At 33.2% G+C, this 23,937-nt stretch overlaps 1 protein-coding gene, 1 long non-coding RNA gene and 3 pseudogenes across 3 annotated transcripts; 4 read left to right on the top strand and 1 right to left on the bottom strand.

Moving 5' to 3' along the window:
• The first annotated feature begins 356 nt into the window (after nucleotides 1-356).
• LOC128169855 (uncharacterized) lies at nucleotides 357-1,624 on the top strand (annotated as a pseudogene).
• A 1,535-nt stretch (nucleotides 1,625-3,159) lies between these two features.
• Nucleotides 3,160-5,081, bottom strand: LOC128169847 (putative nuclease HARBI1). The gene is made up of 3 exons (XM_052835899.1): nucleotides 4,631-5,081; nucleotides 3,293-3,528; nucleotides 3,160-3,183 (listed from the first exon to the last, which is right to left on the bottom strand). The coding sequence occupies exons 1-3, from the start codon at nucleotides 5,079-5,081 to the stop codon at nucleotides 3,160-3,162; spliced, it is 711 nt and encodes a 236-aa protein (XP_052691859.1).
• Nucleotides 5,082-7,995: 2,914 nt separating this feature from the next.
• LOC128169860 (uncharacterized) lies at nucleotides 7,996-17,544 on the top strand (annotated as a pseudogene).
• Nucleotides 10,186-11,820, top strand: LOC128169861 (uncharacterized). Of its 2 annotated transcripts, XR_008241614.1 has the most exons (4): nucleotides 10,186-10,443; nucleotides 10,689-10,763; nucleotides 11,043-11,177; nucleotides 11,298-11,820. It is a non-coding gene; the product is annotated as an uncharacterized LOC128169861 (long non-coding RNA). The 2 variants fall into 2 exon arrangements; XR_008241613.1 differs by having other exon boundaries at nucleotides 10,186-10,763.
• Nucleotides 17,545-21,204: 3,660 nt separating the features above from the next.
• LOC128169848 (uncharacterized) lies at nucleotides 21,205-23,750 on the top strand (annotated as a pseudogene).
• Nucleotides 23,751-23,937: the final 187 nt, after the last annotated feature.

Below are 23,937 nucleotides of genomic sequence, written 5' to 3' on the forward strand. Positions count from 1 at the left end.
AAACACTTGCAACATTGTTGAACTATTTTTTGTTACGTCATGTTAATCAAAGCGGCTTTCTAGGTCATCACAAAAAAGAAAGTATGGAGCAATATTATTGTCATAATTAGAAACAGGTGTAAATGGCGCTATGAGATTTGATCACGTAACCAACCCGTATTTATATCCTGATGTACATCCAAAATTAATACCTTATATCTTAATGACAAACAGAGCAAACATTCTTATAGATCTGAATGTCAGTTGTATCTCATTAAACTTTTAAGATCAAGGTTTTTCTGTTATACTACATGTACATGTACAGTGTAGTTGAGTTCTAAAAAAAACTTCCAGATATGAAATATTTTGCCTAATTTATGAACAACAAATTTACAGGTGACGGCCCCCCTCCAAGGCCTTTGAGTGCCATTGCAGAAACGGTATCGAATGTTGTAGAGGTCAACATAATGCCTGTTTAAGTGGCATTGATGGCGATATACACTCTTCCATGCTACAGATTCTGGGCGATAGTGAACAATTTGGACTGTAAGTAGCTTATGTAATTGTTGCACTGAAACACTTAGTATAAGTATCTTAAATTTTGTTCTCAAACTGAAGCAGAACCACAATATCAGCCAAGCTGCATATCAAGTGAATGGATTATTTTTTTTTCAATGTAACATCAACAAAGTTTTATTTTCCAGTGAAAATTACATGTACAATTAATATTTTTGTTAACAGTCATAATTTAAATTAAATATTCTATTTCCAGGGGAATACATGTCATTGAAGGACCACCAGACATAGAGCCACACATCATTTCCACAGGCACGAAACAAGACACTGCAGCCACAATGACTTCCCCGTCCCCTGCTAGAACAGCAGCGTCCCAGCAAACGCCAGCCACTCATGCTGAATACAGCAGTAGCACTAGTCTGAAAAGAAGAATTGAAGAACTAACTGTAAAAAAAACTTGAACTTGAAGTTGATTACTTGCAATTGAAAATAAGAACGTTAAAGGGAGAGGAATAAATTGAATCATTCACTGTCCATCTGTCATCCATAAATAAAATTGTTCATTCAATTTAATAGGAATGATATTATTTGACAAGTATACCTGGTAACATAGTAATCCTTTACGAATAAAATTATAATTGCCATTATAAACACATATTTCAGATAAATAATGTATGTAACCTACATCTTAAATGAAACTATCATATCAAATTATACAAGATGTTCAGAAATATTACCAGTACAAATCTAAGGATAATAGTTCTGTATATTAAGTTGAAGTGAATTATGTAATATAGATATATTATGTGTCATTTATTTAATAACATTATGAGAATGCATGTACATAAGACAGAAAGATGCGTATACACTGTAGGGTGAATGAACCATGCATCGGACACATACCTTGGATCGGACAGCTTTGTTTATAAATATACAAATAAATGTGCATGCGCTCATTTGTTGTTTCGTATATTCCTGAAATAGAACAAATGAACTTTATCAATTTGACAGTCACATTGTCAAAGAAATAGCAATATAGGCATCGTAAAATGACGTCAAATACGCCATTATTGAAAATTTAGTTACGAAGATTTTACACTAAAGCATTATTTGAATGTTGTGAATTAGTGAAAATGCACTTTCTGCGTAAAATAAATTAGAAAGAAGTACATTTTGAAACAAAATTTGATTAAAATAAGTCCAAGAAATTTGAACAATTAATGTCAAGATCATTTTTGCACCATATATTCATTTCATTATGGATCGGACAACAATTAACCATGCATCGGAGAGTTTTCACTGCATGATTTCTTCTAATAATACGGAGATTATGTGCCCATTCCTTGTGATATACTTTAAATGTGAAGTAAAATAAAAATTTACAAAATAATGGATAGGACCACTTAAAAATCGAGTTTTACGGACACAGCCTTTTTAGTCCAAAATTCCTGTAGGAGCTGGCACGATAAAGAACCCCTAATGATAAATATTCCTTTAAACAGAAGCACTAGTCTAAATTCCTATATGTAGATTTTAGGATTTACATTAAAAGAAATCTGATTAGCATTTGAATAAATTAATTTTTCTGAACCTTTGTTTTTTTGCATTAAAACCAGAAAATGATGTTATTTTTAATCTCTACTGTACTGCTATAGCTGTCCGATGCTTGGTAAATATTGTCCGATCAATGGTGAAATAGTTCAACACTTCAATAATTTACTTTATTTTCTACATTTTTAACAATTTCACAATTTTTTCTCCAATAATTAAGCAAGGGGAAAACCTGTATTTTTTAAAACAAGTTTTATTTATATTTGGACGATATTTGATGCGTGAACAAAGGGAAAAATCCAAAGGTGTCCGATGCATGGTGAAATCACCCTACATGTTTATACTAAATTAATGTATTTTGAGCTAGTATTATATAAATTCATAGAAGATTTATTTCAATTTGGTTTTAATATTATTATTATTTGGGATAAATAAGTGAATATGTCGGTAAAAGAAAATACATGAGTATGTTTCTTTTTGTCACCTGTCTGGTATTGTATGGTTGTATATCTATCAGACTGGGCTTAAAAATTACTTTGTTATGACAGTTTTGAAAGTTAGAATACATTTTTGTACCAATTCTTTGTCAATATATGTAACCAAACTGAATATGTTCAGGGTTTAGCCAGTATGTTTATGAACTTCTTAGTAAACCTTTAATAATATGTTAGATATTAATTCTTTGAAGTTGGTATAGTACATGTATGTACAGATCTAAAATGTTTAAAATTTATATAACAGACATAATGAAATTCTTGAATCAATGAATTTAGTAATAAGAATTTTAAATATTCTTGAAGAGATAATCTACATCAAGTTATTTCATGTGATATTCTATGAACGTTCATTCATATTGCTTTTATTGTTTTTGTTGTTGTTGTTGTTGAACAAATGAAATATATTTCAAACATGTATATTTGTTTTCAATTACCAGTAATTATTGTATGCTTACCTGTCAAAAGTGAGTTTCAGCAAACAATTGTCTGTACCGAATTCCGTCATTGACATTCTGGGCTGCGTTTTACAAAAGAACTTACGACAAAGTCATAAATATTTTCAGTCTCGTGGAATGATATATAAAAAAAAAACTTAGAGATAACTTTATTTATACAACTACTCTGATGTCCATAATATATTCTACAGACATGAGAATAAAACATTGATTAGTTTGTGATTAATTAGCATTCATTAATTTGGTCGTAAGTCGTAAGTTTTTTTGTAAAACGCAGCCCTGGCCTAACTGTACATTCAGCCCATCACCATCATCCTGCTGATTGTCATCCAGGTCACCATCATCCAGGGGGCATGGGATCTGCCTGTCCTTGCAAATGTTATGCAAGATGCAGCAAGCAACAATAACTTGACATGCCTTGTCTGGAGACAGTCTAATCTCTCCATGCAGAACATGGAACCGTCTCTTCAGCTGACCTATGCCTCTCTCCACGATTGCTTCTTGTTTTCTTATGAGCCCTATAAAATACCCTTAAAAAATCAGTAATCAGTTATTTTACATCACAAAGAAATTTAAAAGATGAAGAAGTAATGGAAATTTTTGACTTATAAAAATTATCAAGTTCAATATACATACATGTACATGTAAGAACACTAACAGAAATTATACCAATTAAGCAGCTTAATTATACTACCCAACAGATGCTAAATGCCTAGAATTACTGTAAGCCACCGGCCTTCTAATTACATGTACCGGTACTGTCATACTTGCATTAAATACTACTGAGCATGCCCATTAATTAAACTATATAGTATCAGCAGCAGGGTGCATGCATTTGAAATTCAGAACATGATGATGTACTATATTTCTAATTTGTCTCAGCCTATAAAGGTTTTGGAGATTCAAAAATATAAAAAAAATTCATATAAACCCATGCCGCATTAAATGAATGGTCTCACATGGATTCAAGGATTCTCCTCTGAATTTTTTTTTCAAATTTAGATACGTTCCCCAATAAAGATATTATAACTTTTATATGCATGTTGCAATTATGTACATGCACTTTTCAATTTATAAGTAGGCTATATATGACTACTAATAAAGACAGAATATTTGATGATAGCATAAACATATTTTTATATATTTATATTGAAATTACACAAGAAAAATAATTTTTTTATGATTTAAAAACCAAATTAACCAAACAATATTACCCCCCCCCCCCCCCACTCCCACCAGAGAGAGAGAGAGAGAGAGAGAGAGAGAGAGAGAGAGAGAGAGAGAGAGAGAGAGAGAGAAGGAGGGGTGAAACAGTGATCTAGATCAACCACCAAAATGCCATATCATCCTGTTATATTCTGTACAGCGACAGTTTTGAATGAAATAAAATTTTGGTGGAATGAAATTCATTGATCCGCCCCATGTTATGTATATATTTAGCACTGCTGCCTCTAGAGGGCGCTTATCATGAATATGAAAGTAGAACGGTCATGGCCATTTATTCGCTCCTTTTTTCAGTGTTGGTTGTATCGTGTATGGACAGGGTGGATGTATATAAGACATAACTTAGCTTGTACCTGACAGAGAATTATGTGAAATGGGAAACGTACCTGTTATAGTTTGTTTGACAACCTTGGTTTGGTGGCAAAAATGGAGTTAGGAGCCATTTCTTTGAAGGATACCCGCTGTCTCCTAGCAAATGCGTGTGAAGAGGGATTCTGTTCTTGTCAAACAATGACTTGAGTCCACTCTCATTCAAGATCCTTGAGTCATGTGTTGACCCTGGCCATTTCGCTACGATATCAATTATCTTGTGGAATGGATCAAAGACGACCTGTGTGTTAATGCTGTGGTAATGATGTCTGTTTTCGTATTCAGAAGGAGCGATAATTTGTACATGTGTGCCATCGATGGCCCCAACAATTCCAGGAAACCCGGCGATTTTGAAGAACTCTTCTTGATTTTTGCGAATTTCGTGAATATTAAGTGGGGATTTTATAAACTGTGCACAAATTTGTGGAGAAGAGAGACATCTAAGAGTGGCAGTAATTGCCATAGAAACGGTGGGCTGCGAGACACCCATGTCGTCTCCATTGCACAACTGCATTTTCCCGGTGAGTTTAAGTATTTTCTTACACTTAAGTACTGTTTAAGTATCTTTATGAATCCCAGCCCTGGTCCGATGATTTTTTAAAGAGTTTTGCCTCTTGAAATTTAAAAAAATGAGTAATTTATAGGGATTTATAACTCACTCTGCAAACTTCCCCACTGTATGCATACATTATTTATTCAGTTAGACGTAGAAAACAATAATATGTTCATAATCATTAATGTTTACAAATTAATGTCTAAGGTTTCAGCCAATCTGTCGTGGTATAAAAAAGGTATGAAATTTAAAAAAGCTAGTTTACGCATTATTATCCATTTGCATGCACATTTTAAACCAAAATATTCAGATTCAAAGTATCTGCCCGATGGTTAACTCACCCTACTCTTCCGCCATGATGTCAATTAGTCAACCCGTTTCTTGAGAGTTCTTTCCATTAATATTAAAATGGCAATAAATGTTACATGATATTTTCTTCGTATTAATCGAAGTCCGATCAAAGGCATCTGCTCGCAATGCATGATGAATTTTAATTCATCGTTAATTAGTCAATCCGCGTTCTTGGTTACCCCATTCTGGAAAGTGCTATCCCATTCTCGCACCAGAAGTCGTGCTTCGCAAGCTAATGAGCATCAAAAGTAAAATCGCCCACTAATGAAACGAATCGACTTTTTTTTATTGATTCAACATTTGTCAAATCTTAACTTTTATATATTCTCTAAATAGGCTTACAGTAAATATATTCACTCTATACATATTCATTCAATATTATTAATATAGTTCCTGATATATATTCATAATGTCCTCTAAATATTTCAATTTTCTACAGATTACAGCATTTAAGTAAAATCAAACTAGATAATCCCAAACAAAAATAACTTAAAAACCCACATTTTCCCTTAAGCTTGTTACGTTAACATAGAAATTACTTTGGACAGCCCAATCAGACAGATCATTTTAATGGGTTTTAATGTACTTGGTTCAATAATGTATAACAATACTGAAGAGATAGTTAAACAATATATTTTGTAGGTATATGTACTAGAGAGAAAGAGATTACCTCATTGTTAAACACTATTAGGTTCAGTAAAACTTGGATGCGTTTCATATCTTTCGAGTGTTCCTCACCATATCTGCAAATGAGATGAAAAGACATTTTTTCTCGAGTTAAAGTATTAACGTCTGCAATAGTGAAATTTTGTATTACACGAGTTTTTGAAAAATAAAAGCAACGTAAACACTTTTGCGGTTGACACAATAGCAACATTTCAACTTCCACGCACATCGGAAAACACGCATCCGGACAAAAAAAGGACACGGAAAAATGAAAAAATAAGATAATAAAATACTAAAATTACCAACCATCTAAACAATAAAATCAAGCGTCAAACTAGATGAAGGTCTGTAGCTCTCGGTCAGAAAAAAATTGGTTGGACGACCTGGGAGCTACAGTGCCTCCCATAGTAAAAATCTGAAATTCACGGCGCACAAAAAACTGTGCTAGTTTTGGACTGGTTAACCTTTTTTCCGAACACATTGTATGCAAATAAAATTCTCGGACATTTTACTATTTTGAACACTTTACGTGCCTTCGATATTCTTGTAAACACCATCACCAGCGCCGTAAAGTGAAGAGGTGCAGTTTGTTTACATGTAAAAATGGCGACTCTAAATCTCGAATAAAATTTAACATACTTCGATTTCAAAGGTCGGTTAGCATGTTAAGGAGAGAGTTTGAGGCAACTACTGATATCAGTAGTAAATTGACTGAAGAATTTAATTGTACAAATTTTTTCGATAGAATTTGCGTGAAACTTTCTGTTAATCAGTCCAAAACAAGCGCCAATTTTTGTGCACCGTAAATTGCAGATTATTACTATGGGAGGCATTGTATCTCCCTGGTCATCCATCCAACATTTTCAGACCGGGAGCTACAGACATGCAGCTACCGTCAAACATGAAGGATTTGATGACTCAAACTGTTTGAATGTTTCAAATGCCATTTTTTTGGTGCGTTACCTTATATTATCAAAATAAGTCAGTTACTATAACTTACTTTATAAAAACCTTTGGAGTAATCCAAAATCTACCCGTCTGTCTGATTTCCTGTGACTGAAAACTATAAACTCGAGTATTTGGGTTTTTTACAGGACGATTTGCTGGATGATTTATAATTTAGTAGTTCTATTGATTATTATAGTTTCTCTGCACTGCACATTGCGTGATCAGTAACAATGTTTTGAACAATCGGGCAACAGATGCATGTAAGGGATATCAGTAGATAGCTTCATAGGTTAAAAATATCAACCGATAACAGATCGGCTTTTAATTTTTAAAGATAACTCTAAAAAATAAAAAAAAAAATATTTTAAAGAAATAATGTTTGTAGCAAAATCTAAATTTTCAGATTCTCTAATCAAATTTTGAAATATTGCTATGAAATATTCAAGAACCATAAATAATTTCTGATTTTGGAATTATTATTTCTAATTTCTTATTGATCCATCATTAACGTGTGTTTATGTCAGTAATTTTAATGTGAAGATCTTTTTTTAGTAAATTATTCCATTGTGTCTTTTTAGAGCTATATCCATAGTGATGACATAATTGATTGGATATTTCTCTTTCCCTTACTTTATGACAATAAGATAAATTCAACAGATGAAACATTTTTTATAGTTCCATGGAAAATCATATAAAAAAGTACTTATATATCTATGTTTAATTTTATTTCGTATTTAACAGGAGGGCATGGACATTTTGAACTCAATTTAAAGGGTGACTATAGGAATTATGGATATATTTCATTTGTCAAACACGGTGAACAATACAAGATATGTAGCATATCTCTATCATATTTCATTAAAAAATATAACTATCCAGCACGGCCATGGAACCAGACATGACCTCAGCCATGTTGAGGAATCTTTGGACCAATGGATATGAGGTAAACGCACTTCATGGAGACAGTGACTCGACAACCATGGCTAGATTAAAACCAGAATTTAAGGATTTAAAGAAGAGAAATGACAAGAATCACTTTAAGAAAAACCTCTCAAAGGAATTTTATAAAATTTCTCAGACTCATAAACAACTGAAGACAGCAGGAGTTATTCCATATTTGATTCGTTGCTATATGTACCCTATCTCCAGTAAGTGTGCTACAGCAGAGGAACTTGCCAATAAGTTGGAAGTTATTGTGCCCCATCTGTTTGGAGACCATAGTCACTGCCATTCAGCAAAATGGTGTACATATCACAAATCAACATCAACGTACAGGTCAGATTATTTATTCATATTTTATGAACAAAATTTTAAAAAATGTATGCTTCATACATTAAATATTACTAAGATGTATCTTTATCTAAATACAAGAATCTAAATATTAAGACACTTAAGAAAACAAAATTAGCTTAAAGGTTGATAAATGCCCTTGTAAAGATATCCCATACAAAAAAAAGTTACACTTAGTCATAACTTTTCTGTAACTAAAGTGTAACTTTTATGTACCTAAGATTTAGGCACATAAAAGTTATAACTTTTTTGTACCTAGATTGGACTTAAACTTTTTGCCCTATAACTAAAATGTACCTACATGGAACTTAGAAATTTCTTAGTATAACTAAAATGTACCTACATTGAACTTAGAAACTTTTCAGTATAACTAAAATGTACCTACATTGAACTTAGAAACTTTTCAGTATAACTAAAATGTACCTACATTGAACTTAGAAACTTTTCAGTATAACTGAAATGTACCTACATTGAACTTAGAAAATGTTCAGTATATCTGAAATGTACCTACATTGAACTTTGAAACTTTTCAGTATAACTAAAATGTACCTACATTGAACTTAGTCAGTTTGTGAATGTGTTTGGACTTTGTCATTTTTACACTAAAAATTTAAGTGTATCTTATCCAAGAGGTTCAAGTCTAAAGTAGACTTTTATCACAATAAATCTAAAAACTAATATAAACTATCGTTATAACTTTGTTTTTTGATTTTTTTTATAAAATCACGATAAGTGGGGGGGGGGGGGGGGGGGGGTAGATGTAGGTTGATCACACACTGGGTAGTAAAATCACTAAGATTTGTTTGAAAACAATGACATAACCATTATAACGGGAATCCAGTCCATCAATTGCAACACAAACACCTGTCCAAAATTTTATTGTTTTTATAAGGCAGAAACAGGAAATCACTTTCCGCCTGAACGCACACACATCCCAGGTTAACAGTAAAGGGTGTCTAAAGAGGTCATGATTAGTCCGTGCTGTGATGACACTGATGTTTGTTTAAGAAAAAAAGTTGATGTGTGTGTTTTGACCAGCAGACATTTTTTATTTTGCTCCTGCAAGCATTATTTTGATATCTGTCTCTTGAACATCATTAGACATATTACGATTTCGTTTAAACACTGTTAAATACTAAGGGGTAGCATCAACTTTATATTATCACTGAAAATTTTTCCAACTTTTCATGGCCTACCCCATGAATAAAGGAATAGAGTAGATTTCTAGAAATTGATTCAGAATTTTCCCACGACATCGAATGCATGCGAAGAAAAGGGGGGGGGGGCTGGGGAGGGGTGGTAGCATTGTTTGTTATTATGAGATGGGTTCATCATATTTATTCACATATTTGATTAATAGACATGCTGTTAACAAAGATCAGTACTGCTATTTCCATCTGTATGTTTTCCCAGTACTAGCCTATCTCTCATCGTAATTTATAACAGCACATAGCTATAAGGACTGTGTTATAACTTTGGGAAACATGTTTTATTTAAAAAAGGTGTTATAATTTTTGGTTTTACATATTCATCAATTGTAAAAATGCATTGGTATTTAAATTGATTTAGTTTTTAAAATTCCCTCATATTATTCAAAATGGCGGCTCTTGAGACCGGAAATGCCCAGTTTTGATGATCGGTTAATAAACTAACAGGTTGTAAGGAAAGAAAATATTACTAAAATTTGTTTCAATTAAATGCAGAATTCTTTAGATAATATTAAGTAAATAATATTGTTTTTTAACCAAAATAAATTTTAAAGATTTATCCCAGTAATAATCTTGGCTGTATCGTGATTGGCCAAAATTTCAAACTTTGACTTCCGTGAATTCTGATTGGACAATTGCCATTCCGCCATCAAATTTTGAAATGGGCAAAGAAGACAGGAGTTGTTGTGAAGATTTTCCTGATTTTTTCAAGAAATATGCAGAATCACAGCGTGTTGTATGTAGTTATGAAACTGCAAGCAGTGGTTTCATAAAGATAGACATGCTTAAGACCTGGATGATATGGCTTTAGTTGTGGATGACCATTTCCATTCAGGGTAAGTCTGATATACAAACAAGTCATTTTGAATAATTCATTTGTGTTTGCTTATCTCAATTTCTATATTATTGCTTTGCACTTAGAAATGAATTACATTTGGAATATTTCTAGAATTCTAATAAGAAGTGCATGATTTTACCATCTATATCAAAGCCTATGCAGCCATGTATATCTAGTGATGTACATTCTATATGTAATCAAATTATGGCCGACTCTTTTAAAAAGAGTATCATTGTATTGCAGAAAAAATCCCAACCAAGTCCAGCTAGTAGACTGTACACCAGATTGAAGATACATCATTAATACAAGATGAAAAAAGTAAGTGTGTGTGTTTATCAAGTAAAGATATACAGATTTTAAATTTTTAACCATATATTATGTATATCTTTTAGTAAATGAATTATTAAAAATCTGAGAATATAATGGCAACTGCTGTATCAATGTTGACTTTTTTTTTTTTAGAGGGGAGGGGGGGGGGGGGGGTACCAGGTCAACAGAGAATTGAAAAGTTTTACTGATATTTAATAATAATTTATGCTACATATATTGAAAATTGTCAAACAGTATCATGCTTTAAATATTATTGCCTTCTTTTAGATTAATGGAGGACAAGGATAATACTATGAAAGAGATCAGATGCAAGAGCAACCGTTCCCATAGAAATACATGCAGCCATGTAAACAGAAACCAGTTTTCACCTGCCAGGTGCTGGTCACATATATATTCAACTTGGTATGCTATAAAATTTTCTGTTTTAAGTATAAGGTAGTTGTCAAGGATTTTAACAGTTACAATGAAAGTACATGTAGTAAGAAATTGCCATAATGAAACATTCTTTTTTATACATTTTAGGAACAGATTCAAGAAACAGATCCAGTTGTTTGCTGATAAATTACTGCAGGTCATTGGTATCATCTAGAACCAGGACTGTTTTAAAAATCATACTAGTATGTTTGAAACAAAATCATGCTAGTATATGTTAGGAATTTAACCTAAAACATGCTTTATGAAGGTTTTGGTCAAATTTTGGTTTACAAAATAATGTTTTTCAAACTTTCTATTCAAATTTAGCAAGAACATTAGACACACATGTAATCCCAAATGCTTTTATGTTAGATTATTGCTTTATTTAAAAAACTTGCATATAGGGTCTGTAATGATTTGAGATTATTATGTAAACAATAAAATGCTTTCTTTGGTGACATATGCGGGATATGAATGTAGCGACATTGCAGAAAAAATACATTACCCGCATTAGCGAGTTATGTAAATTTTTTCTGCAATCATTGCTCCCTTCATTACCTGCATGAATCGTCAAAGAAAGCATTATATTGTTTATATTTACATCTTTCTTTTAACAAATTAATAAATTGTTTGTAAAGAGTAAGTTAAATTTACTATATTATTTTTAATGTGCATCAGTACGTTAGCTAAAAGAAACAGCCAAATTGTCTTCAATGGGAATGTGAGTCTGCATTGATATCCTGATTATTTCAGTGATTTTTCTAAGGTCATTGTAGGTTTCGAACAATCGTTTAACAAGGCGTTAACTATAAGTTTCCATAAGAAATGGAGGAAAGCATACTCATTAGATGTAAATATAATTCAGTAAACATATTGATTAACAAAAACATTGACTTGTGTTCTTCTACTCACATGAACAGATATGATTTTAAATTCCTATTCAAGAGCAAAAACAATTTGATGAAAAGTTCATGTCAACATTAGGGACTTTTTTTTCATCAGTATAACACCTGTACATGTACCTGGGTTTTTTTTTTTATCTGAAGTTTATGATACAGATAGATATTTTTTGCCTACATCTGTAATTTTTCTGTGTAACTTTTCTGTACCTAAATGATAACTTTTTTGTACCTACATCTATAACTTTTCTGTACCTAAACAATAACTTTTCTGTAACTTTATGTATAACTTTTCTGTACCTACATCTATAACTTTTCTGTACCTAAATGATAACTTTTCTGTAACTATATGTATAACTTTTCTGTACCTACATCTATAACTTTTCTGTACCTAAATGATAACTTTTCTGTAACTATATGTATAACTTTTCTGTAACTATATGTATAACTTTTCTGTACCTACGTCTATAACTTTTCTGTACCTAAATGATAACTTTTCTGTAACTATATGTATAACTTTTCTGTACCTACATCTATAACTTTTCTGTACCTAAATGATAACTTTTCTATACCTATATGTATAACTTTTTTGTACCTAAATGATAACTTTTCTGTAACTTTAATTTGTAACTTTTTTGTACCTAAATGATAACTTTATTATAACTTTTTTATACCTATTTATTTTTATGAAAAAAATAAATTGTCAATAGTTACACTCTAGTTATGACTTTTTTGTACTTAAGCAAAAAGTTACAATATAGGTATAACTTTTTGATGCTAATTTGGAACCATAATTGATCAGATGGTTCCAAATTGTGCTAACTTAGTTATGACTTTTTTGTCACTTTTTTAAGGGCTCATAGGTATAACTTTTTAGTGCTTTTTTTGGTATGGGATCTTAAAATTATTCTAAAGAAACACATACAGACAGTGGTGTATGTCATACCAATTAATATTTAATCAATGTGTACATCTTTCTTATTTAAGGTACAAGCACCTACCTCAAGGCAAACCACTTCACAATGACCTTTACAGAAAAGAATGCCATTGAATTTCCATTATTTCTGCAGTTTATTTCTGACCATTCAAACCCTATTGCTTTTTCAGTTACCAAGATGTCACATAAAATGGCATTATATATTGCCTACCAAGAAAAAACATTGAGTTTTCAGTTAAAACACAGTGAAAACTCAGTGAAAGTCCATTGAAACACCATTGAAAATAAATACTTATGCAAATTAGTTTGCACCAGTTAAATGATGTCATCTTTCAATGCTAAAATAATGGGAAAAGGATAGTTTACACAAACACATTGAAAACCCATTGAAAATCCATTGATTTTCCATTGATTATTATTTGATTGCTTTATAGAAAATAAATAGGTCAAGATCAAGTATGTTGCATCATAAGTACATTTTGCAGAATACTGTCCCAGACAAATCAATTCGCTCCATACAATATGTATACATAATGTTTGTTATACGTGTAACTGTACATAATTCATAAGAACAATAAATAAGGAAAACTTAATTGTGCTTGTTAATAGGTAAATATTATCTAAATATTCTCATGCATTCACATGCATACGAACATGCATCAATTATTGACTTCCAAATACAGTCTAAATGGTATACATGAAGCTATATTGCATAACTTTTCTTTTATACATCCATACACTATAGCTGCTTGCAACACTGTAATCATTTTACACATATATATTAACTATCCGTATCTTATCATAAAATTGAAGGAATTTAATATTAAAAATATACCTCAAGTGACCAAGAATATATCCCCAGAAAAAGTTCCTTAAATTCACTGTATAAATATGCCACAAAAAAGCTTGATGCCCAACAATAACACAATTTCCTGACAATGAACATCACATTTAGGCTCCAAGATGAACATTCATAATTTGCAACTCAACTTCCTGTTATGCAGTGATCTTAATTCTTAGTGGTGAGTTTATCTGGCAGAGGCCAGTGACCCAGATTGGCAACGCAGCTTGAAATACAATGTAAATCTAGAAATGTGTATTGGAATTCAATTTAACGGTTCCTGAAAATAAATGGTATTTTACTTGGAAACAGTAATATTGAAGTTTAAGTGAATTGGAAAACTGGTGTTTCACTGAGAGTTGCAGGCCATTGAAACTGCAGTATTCTGAGCTTTTTAACTGGTAGGTATAAAACTGGTCAGATGAAGACACAAGAAAAATAAATGCACAATCAATGGTATTTCAATGGAAACTGGAAAATCAATGAAAGTTCAATGGAATTTCAATGGAAAAAGCCAGTTCTTTTCTCTAAGGGGAAGCTTTAAGAGATGAGTTGAATGAGACAACTAACAGGTTGCAGAAAAAAGGCATGAGAGTTGAAATGCATCGGCTTAACTGAAGCCAACGAAAACTTCAATAATATTGTTGCGAGTAAAGCACCTAAGAATAGGTATGTCACAATCTAGGAAAGTCTTAATGTCATTTCAGAAGCATTGTCACGGTGATTTTTTTACTCTGTTTTAAGAATTTCAAACTTTATTGAAATAAACAAACTGTATGTCAAAATGAACTTAATGAATGAAAATAGAATAGCAAAAATGTTCAATTCTGTGTGACAACTTTCATGACGTCACAATGATAACCGCACACGCTTATCGCTTGAGGGTTGTAATATTGTAAACGTAAAAACACTGTTACATTACGAGCATGCGAGCAGTTGTCGCCAATTAACATTTCTCGCCAGTACATTGTGACCTCATTTTTCGTATATAATTTTACGTGTTGATAAAAGGACGTTACAATGTACTGGTAAGATATGGTACTTGGCGAGAACTCACAGTCGCACGCCAGTATTGATTCTTATTGATTTGCCATTCTCAAATGTAAATATAAGTAATAAAGAGCAATGTTAAAAAGTTCATCGAGATATGAACTTGTTTGGTATATGATCAAATCTTCGGAGAAGCCCTTTGGGCTTCACAGGATTTGATCATGTGACCAAAAAAGTTCATATCCCAGTAAACTTTTTAAACTGCTGTTAATTTCTTAATTCATATTTTCATGCCCCCCTTCGAAGAAGGGATGGCATATTGCTTTGCTGCTGTCTGTCGGTCTGTTGGTCCGTCTGTCTGTCTGTCTGTCTGTCGGTCGGTCGGTCGATCTGTCGGTCGGTCGGTCCACTAACAGATTCCGTTCATGTTCTTCGCAGAGGATGAACATATTGAAATGAAATTTGATATACAGGTTAATCATGATAATATCTAGGTCAAGTTCAATATTGGGTACGATCGAGCAATTTTTTTAAAGAGTCAGGGCCCTTGGACATAGAAAAATTCTATTTATTAGCAGTTTCCGCTCATTTTCTTTGCAGAGGATGAACATATCGAAATGAAATTGGGTATACAGGTTTATCATGATAATATCTAGGTCAAGTTTGATATTAGGTACGATCAAGCAATTTTCGACAGAGTTATGGACCTTGGACGTAGAAAAATTCCAGTTATTTGCAGTTTCCGCTCATTTTCTTCGCAGAGGGTGCACATATTGAAATGAAATTTGGTATACAGGTTTATCTAAATAATAGCTAGGTCAAGTTTGATTTTGGGTATGATAGAGCTATACCCCTTGGATTAAGGAAAATTCCAGTTATTTGCAGTTTACGTTCATTTTCTTTGTGGATGTTTCCAAAGGAGGGGGCATAAGTGTTTCACAAACATCTCTTGATTTTACAGGTCTTATGGAAACACATGCTCTTTGACCAATCGAGTATCAGCTGCAGTTTTACAAAAGAATATTGGATTTACATATGTCAGTAAGGTATCTATATCATTAATTTTCTTTAAGGTAGTTGTTTGAAATGCATAGATACAGGTGCTGATAAGCATTTTGTGCATTTTGCTTTGTAGGTAGATTATTGCTTGTTCAAATCATCATGGGTGCGTGATTCTATTATGTATAGACATATCTCTCTCTCTCTCTCTCTATCTCTCTCTCTCTCTCAGTCAGCAAGTAAGTTCATTTACATTACCATGGAATTACACCTCATATTGTATATGTACAATTTACAGATCAATGAAGATGCAATGCTATCACCAGGAAAAGTAACAAAGATAAAAGGAATGGTAATGGACAAAAGAAAGCTGTAGCATAAAAGACAGACTCAAGAATAACTCAAAAATGCAGACGCCTGCTGTTAAAGGTACATACATGAAAATCTGGATATGAATTAAATCAAAACATAGGTAATCAAAGATTGTATTAAATGTATCATATACAATAGGATATTGTATATTTTATCATATAATATACAATATAGTTTTGTATTATGCTGTATATTATAGCCTTTTGATAAGGTCAATACATGGTTTATATACTCTCTCACCAGGTCAGTTGCGATTGATCATTGATATCCTATTGTGATGTTTACTGTGTGCACATGCCAAAACTAGAATTTTGTCATGGAAATCTATTTTTTGGTATATTGAGGTTTATAAAATTTCTATTTTAAGTATTATGTACATGTAAGTAATGTACCTTCTAACAGAATTTATTTACTACTTTTCAGATATTTCCAACAAGAGACAGTGAAGACTGTAAAGGAGGGACAGACGTATCAGACCAATACAAGTGCTACAACGTTTTCTGACATTGAATCGATTCCATTCATTGCAACTCTCTCCAAGGAGACAACATTCATTGCTTTTGACATTGAAGCAACATGGTTGTCAAGGTCCTCTGATATTACACAGCTCTCTGCAAATAATGGCAAGGATTCCTTTAATGTTTACATTGATCCGCGTCAGTCAATAAGCCAAAAGCAACTGATATCACAAGGCTGTCCTACTGTTTCCAAAAAAAAAATCAAATATCGATTTGAAAAGAAATAGACAGTGTTCACATCCTTCAAGCCTTGCTTAATTTTTTAGATTTCCTTATATCAGTTGCCCTGTCCTTATACGACACAATATTGGATCACAATTGTGTCTAGATTACTTGAAGAGTTTGGAATTTTGGCTGCATGTCTGCAGTTAATCAGTGGGTGCATAGACACTTTAAAACTGGCAAGGAAAGTCTTCTCCAAAAGTGAAATTCCAAACTACAAACAGTTCACTCTGGTTAAAGCATTTATTGGAAGGACTACAATGCCTTAGAAGACGTGAAGAGTTTATACCAGTTGTTTGAAGAAAAACTGCACAGTCATTGCAGAAATGTGGACATATTTCCCTTTCATTTGGCCAAATTGGAAGCCAGCTATGCATCACTTGTTTTGGAAAAGAAAATTTCAAAGGCTGTAGCAAGACGGCTAGCAAACTCTGGACTTGGGTTAAACCATTTACATCTTTCATTCAAGAGAGATCAAAATGCTGGTGTTAAAAGCATTCTTCAAGAGCGTGGTTTTAAAGAGAAGACCGTACTTTGTTTCCAAACTTTCTTTGAGGACACACATTTTGAAGAATAAGATTGTTTAATTGATATTGATTATAAGATTATAGAAAACGTGTATAATCTAATCTGCACACTCAGTCTTTAATTCTAATGTACAAAACAAATGTTTCCAATATTTGATGAATCATGAAGTACTTATTTTGAAAATTGTTGATGATCTTTTATTGACATGAGTTTTTTGATGATTCAATTTTATATTACAATTATATATTTATAACTTATAAGATTAATTTAAATTGCATGTTAAAGTCTTATTTTATAAGATTAGTCAATTTTAATCTATTTTGACATTTCCTTCATTTTTTAGGGGACAAACAGTGTACTTATCTGAATAAATGTAAAGATTAGCTTGACGTTTTTAACTGCAAAAGGGTCAATATTGCAATTTTTGGGTTGGATGAGAATTATTTGTTTTACTAACAGCAAATATTGTATTTTAAATGACTTATTACACAGAATTTAGACAATTTTGTTGCAAATTTAATTATCAATTCTTTGTATTTATGATTGATAACAGTAATTCTTCAATAATGCATCTAATGTTGAACAGGGTTAGGGTTCATAAAAGTAATGGCAGCATTAGATTGAACCCCATTTGGGGGTATTATTTTTTCATGAAATTTAAGATATCTATTGACTAACTATGTTGTGGAATAAAATGAGAAATTTAATGGATAATTTTTTTCTCGGTGAAATTAAAAGCATGACTTTATGTGTATTGCAGATCTGATATTTTGTGCAAGTTTGACCATATGACTTTGGTAAGGTGTTTCCAATTTATCATACATATCTTGCCAAATATAAAAATGATAACAAAGAACTTGAGTCTGCAAAGTGCTATCTATGGCCTATTAAATTTATGAAAATACAGTGTACAATATATAAAAGTTTTATTGTTTTTATTCCATCTACTCCACGTGGCCTGTTTACCTGTGTGTCATTTTGTGTCACACCGGATGTTGATATGGTTTTAACTACTGTTGAAACCTATCTTGGTTGTGAGCTTTCCGGAATTTTCTTCATATTTACGAACATTTTTCTTATTTTATCATGGGGCGCATTCCTCGCGGGAAAAAAAAAATAAAAATACAATAAAAAACATCAATATGAAATAAACAATTCTGTACCAAATTTTTTCTCCGCGATGAATGCGCCCCATGTGAAAAAAAATAAAACGTAATTATCGTCTGAGCAGCTGGCGTTTGCAACTTTCCAGGATGACAGTGTTGACATCCGCTTGTGTCATAGTTATCGATTTGAAAGTTGTGCTATAACAATTTCTCATTATTCAAGGTAAGAAAAATTATTTTCTATCTATCGGAACTGATATGATAAAAACAATTCACGTTAGACTAAACTTTTATACATGAAGAAAAAAATTCTTTCTGCAACATATTCTGACACGATGTATTTCATTGATAACTGCAGATAAAGACAGATCTGGAAATCCCCATTTTCGAAATTATGTTTGCATTTGTAATACATTGCCTTATAAACATACCAAATTAAAATAAATCATTTAATAATTAATTGGCAGGTTAAAGGTCACAACAGTATCAATAAGCAGAGAAATCGTATCGGTGTTCGCACATCGAACTGATGAAGTAGCACCCGCGCGTTACAATCGTGTCAATCGAGAAAAACAAAAACAAATTGGAGACATTTACTATTTTCTTCTTTTAACTTATATAAACACAGACACACATTAAATTTTCACGCATTGTTTCCTTGCATGACGGTTTTGTGGAGTTTTTATTGCAGAAATCAACATTCATGTCGGCGATGCCCATGCCTTTCACATATGCGTTGTTTTTTCTCTAAATTATTTTTACGAAGGACGTCTTTTAGATCAACAAAAAATGTGTTTCATTACGCATGAAACAGTAATCGTAAACATTCCCGATTTATAAATTAAATAGTAAATATAACGAAGGTTAACCCTTACCAGTGCTTTCCAAAATTCCTCAACTTGTAGCTCTATCTCGAGTCGTTATCCAAAACTTTACAGCCACACACAATAATTATCCGTACAGATAGTATAAAATGGTTTTGTCGAAATCAATTTCCTTCACTTTACATTTAAGCCTTGGTTGAAAGTATTTCGCCGATGTTTCACACATACGCTATGTTCCAGATAAACTAGATCTAACATGTGAGGCGAAGGTCGTATTGAACCACGTCACAACTTCTAAAGATTTAGTTGATTTGTTTTCAAGAATCATTTACTACACTTACTCATGAAGTGTATATACAAAGAAATAATATATTGTCTAAAAAAAACCAAAACAATATTCAATATTTTATGATTTTAAGAGAAATAATATAACAATTTTTTTTTAATCCAACAAGGGAAACAACTCAAATACAAAACATGTAACTCTAGACAAGCAAACATTTTAAAATCAGATTTAGAAAACAAAAAGTTAACACACTGGAAGAACATGGAAAATGAAAATCATGAAAATTAACCTGTTTAAGAAATTAAAATATATATACATCTGTATTGACATAGATGCTTCACTGGTAATAGAATAATTTTTTTAAATGAACAATAATTAATGAAATTTCAAATATAGCATTAAAAGTAAGGCCTAATTTTGTGTTTTACTTAAAATTTTAGATGCCTCGTTCAAAAAGCTGTGGACCTTAATCATACGGTTGTTTTAACTGCCAGAGGAGAACTCGCCAGAAAGACAGATACCCTATCCACAAGAAGTACAAGTCTCTTCTGTACAAACCTGGTAGGACACCATGTGAAACAGACTCTTTATGCAACAGATGTCGCCACATGTCTGACTCCATTCTGCAAAGGAAGGATGCAAAGAAAAAGAGCAGCACATCACTGCAGCAACCTGAGGAAAAGGTTCTTCACCCCTCACAACAGGCTCCATTCAGTCCGCCTTCGGTTACCCTTCCATTTCCCTGTACCACCAGAGGTCATTCTTCATGTTGCCTATGCAAGAGACCTGGTCCAAAGCTAGTAGTGGTGCCCGTTGACGTTCGACACAGGATTTTCATTTCCCATGAAATTGTCATACCAGCTGGAGCCCGTTGTTGTCCCAATCATCTACAGAGAAACATAGAGAAAATCAGCCCTTCAGCAGAAACTACTACAGTGAACAGATCCTACATATCTCAGCTCATAAGATTTCTAAGAACAGAAGTACTGAAAACTGAGAAAACCAGACTGAGCTTCGACAATTCAAGTCACCTCATTGACAGCGACTATGTTGATCTTCTAGGAATTCCGAAAGCTGCTTATGATGATCTCCTGAAATATGTGGACGGCAGAGTGAAAAGTACACCATCAAGAACTGTCAGGACAAGTCTGGCCATTTTTCTCATGAAGCTGAGAGGAGGAGATTCCAACAGGGTTTTTTCTACTCTATTCAACATTTCAAAGTCTGGGATACGAAGAATCATTAAGGTCATTCGCTCTGCTCTCATTGATGGAAACTTTGTTAAAGAAAACCTTGGGTTCCAGCACATCACCAGAGAAGAGATCATACATCAACACACTCGTCCACTTGCACAGACCCTCTTCGGAGACAACACACAGCCACAAGTTATACTCGTCTTGGATGGCACATATATCTATATCAACAAAAGCAGCAATTTTAAATGTCAAAGACAATCCTTCAGCTTTCATAAAGGGCAACAACTTGTCAAACCCATGGTCATTGTTTCCACTTCAGGGTACTTTCTTTCAGTTTTTGGGCCCTATTTTGCCAAAGACAACTAGAGGTACTGTGAGCAAGCTCACAATTGATACCCCCCGCTAAGAAAAAAATCATAACGCGTGTATTTTTGCTATTATAGAAATAATTGGATGAATCTATTTCACTGTCCATTTTCTATAAATAACAACTGCTTTATTTTTGAAAACTGTTAATTTTTAGCTTCGTATATTTCCATTAATACAAGACATGACACAGACAGAATTTAGCTTTTTTGAAACAATGACCTTGAACTTTCTCAATTGACCTTGGGTCAAGGTCATGACACACCCTTTAATCATAAGCAATCTTTGTGTGAAGTAAGAACTTTCAATGTTTCCCCATAAGAAAGATATGGACCGGACACAAATTTTGCACTTTTTCTGCCAGTGACCTTTACCTTGCCCAAATGACCTTGGGTCAAGGTCATGACACACCCTTAGGTCATAAGCAATCTTTGTGTGAAGTAAGAACTTCCAATGTTTCCCCATAAGAAAGATATGGACCGGACACAAATTTTGCACTTTTTCTGCCAGTTACCTTGACCTTGCCCGAATGACCTTGGGTCAAGGTCATGACACACCCTTAGGTCATAAGCAATCTTTGTGTGAAGAGAGAACTTCCAATGTTTCTCCATAAGAAAGATATGGACCGGACACGAATTTTGCACTTTTTCTGCCAGTGACCTTGACCTTGCCCGAATGACCTTGGGTCAAGGTCATGACACACCCTTAGGTCATAAGCAATATTTTCGTGAAGTAAGAACTTCTAATGTTTCTCCATAAGAAAGATATGGACCGGACACGAATTTTGCACTTTTTCTGCCAGTGACCTTGACCTTGCCCGAATGACCTTGGGTCAAGGTCATGACACACCCTTAGGTCATAAGCAATCTTTGTGTGAAGTAAGAACTTCCAATGTTTCTCCGTAACAAAGATATGGACTGGACACGATTGCACAGACAGACGGACAGACAGACGGACGGACGGACGGACGGACGGACGGACATGGTGATTCCTATATACTCCCCCAAACTTTGTTTGCGGGGGGTATAATGATGCAAGCATCTTGACCCACATAATGAGAAGCAACTTTGAAGATATCCGCAATTGGGTTGAAGAGGATGAATCTTCATTGTGGATAGAGGGATCAGAGATTCTCTGACGTACTTGGAGGAACTTGGAATTCAAGTCAAAATGCCCTCATTTATGTAAAAAGGGGAGAAACAGTTGTCTACAGATGCAGCCAATACAAGTCGTTTAGTAACAAAGGTAAAAAAACAATTGTTAAATATATAAAAATGTAATTAAAAAGTTAATTCTGCAAAATAGATATGTTAAATACCAGTATTATCAAAATTCCAAACTAAAATACATGTTTAAATTTTAAAAAGATCATAGAAATTTTAAAAAGATCATAGAAATTGGCAAAAACAAACTTGAAACACTTTACAGTGTATTCACACTCGAAAAGTCAGTAAAATAACAATTCCAAACAAAAAACATCAATTAAGAATAAATTTAAAAAATGATAAATAGATGTATAAATGTATTAATATGTATAAATGTTAAGGTATAAAAATTATAATTATAGATATTTCTATTATTATAGATATCTCTGCATACCTCAATTTACTTTACAGATAAGATGGGTTGTTGAGAGCGCAAATGCAAGAATAAAACAATGGAAATACCTCAGTTACATTTTGCCATCCAGCCAGATCCCCTTTTTAGGGGATTACGTCAGAATTGTATGCAGCATTTGCAACAGGTAATTAAAAACTTTTAACCTATTTTTTTTCATTGAAGACTTGAAACAGTTCTAATACATTTATAATATTTTAATTACACTTTTATTATGGATTAATGTTTAAATAAAATGCAATTTTTGCAGGTATTTGAAACCCCTTGCTAGTGGGAGTGTTGAAGAGGACCAGGCTCTTGGAGATAAGATGCTGTTTCTGTCCAAACAGGTCAACCAGCTGAAGGAGCAAGTGGAGGAACAACATCTAGACCGCCAGACTGTATGTTGGAGAGAAGTGAGCGAGGTGGTTGACTTCCCACAGTTGGATGAGGAGAGGCTGCGTGAACTGACGTGTGGAAGTTACCAGCTCCGTCTATCCGCCAGCTATGCTCAAGAGCACATAGAAGGGGGCTGTATTATCCAAATGCACAAGGAGGAGGAGGGACTATTGAGGATACGTATTCAGAGCAGGCACATTTCTTCAAAGACCTACCAACTCTGGATTAGGTACAAGGATAGTGATATTGTTGCATGGTATTGCAAGTGTAGAGCTGGTGCGCGGGTTGTTGGCATGTGCGCTCACACAGCATCCATTGTATGGTACCTTGGGTATGCGCGGCACAGATGTAACCCAGGCAGAATTGGAGTGCGTGACTGGGGAGAGTTCTTGGAGGATGCCACAGCAGTGGACGAGTCTGAAGAAAGCGACAGTTCAGGTGATGAAAGTCCTGTAGAGGAATAATTTCCTTTTCTTATTCAGTCTAAGTTTTAGGTATTTAAGAACTCTAGTTCAGTTTTCTACAAAAATGATCAATTGATATGTATGGAAAACATTAATAACATTATTATATTGGTATTTTGTATTCTGTAGAGACAAAGAATGATTTTATCACAAGAGTTTTCTTCTATTTGCATGACCATTGACCAAGCATTTAATCATATTAACA

This window comes from Crassostrea angulata, unplaced genomic scaffold, assembly GCF_025612915.1.
Source record: "Crassostrea angulata isolate pt1a10 unplaced genomic scaffold, ASM2561291v2 HiC_scaffold_235, whole genome shotgun sequence".
NCBI classification, from domain to species: Eukaryota; Metazoa; Mollusca; class Bivalvia; order Ostreida; family Ostreidae; genus Magallana; species Magallana angulata.

Bases quoted from the DNA above. Each gene is read 5' to 3' on its own strand.
- LOC128169847 (XM_052835899.1), bottom strand. From the start codon at position 5,081: ATGGGTGTCTCGCAGCCCACCGTTTCTATGGCAATTACTGCCACTCTT. The intron at 3,529-4,630 runs GTTGTCAAACAA...TGATTTTTTAAG, and splicing joins ATTTTTGCCACCAAACCAAG to GGTATTTTATAGGGCTCATA. The intron at 3,184-3,292 runs GTACAGTTAGGC...TCATGTCTGTAG, and splicing joins ATGATGGTGATGGGCTGAAT to AATATATTATGGACATCAGA.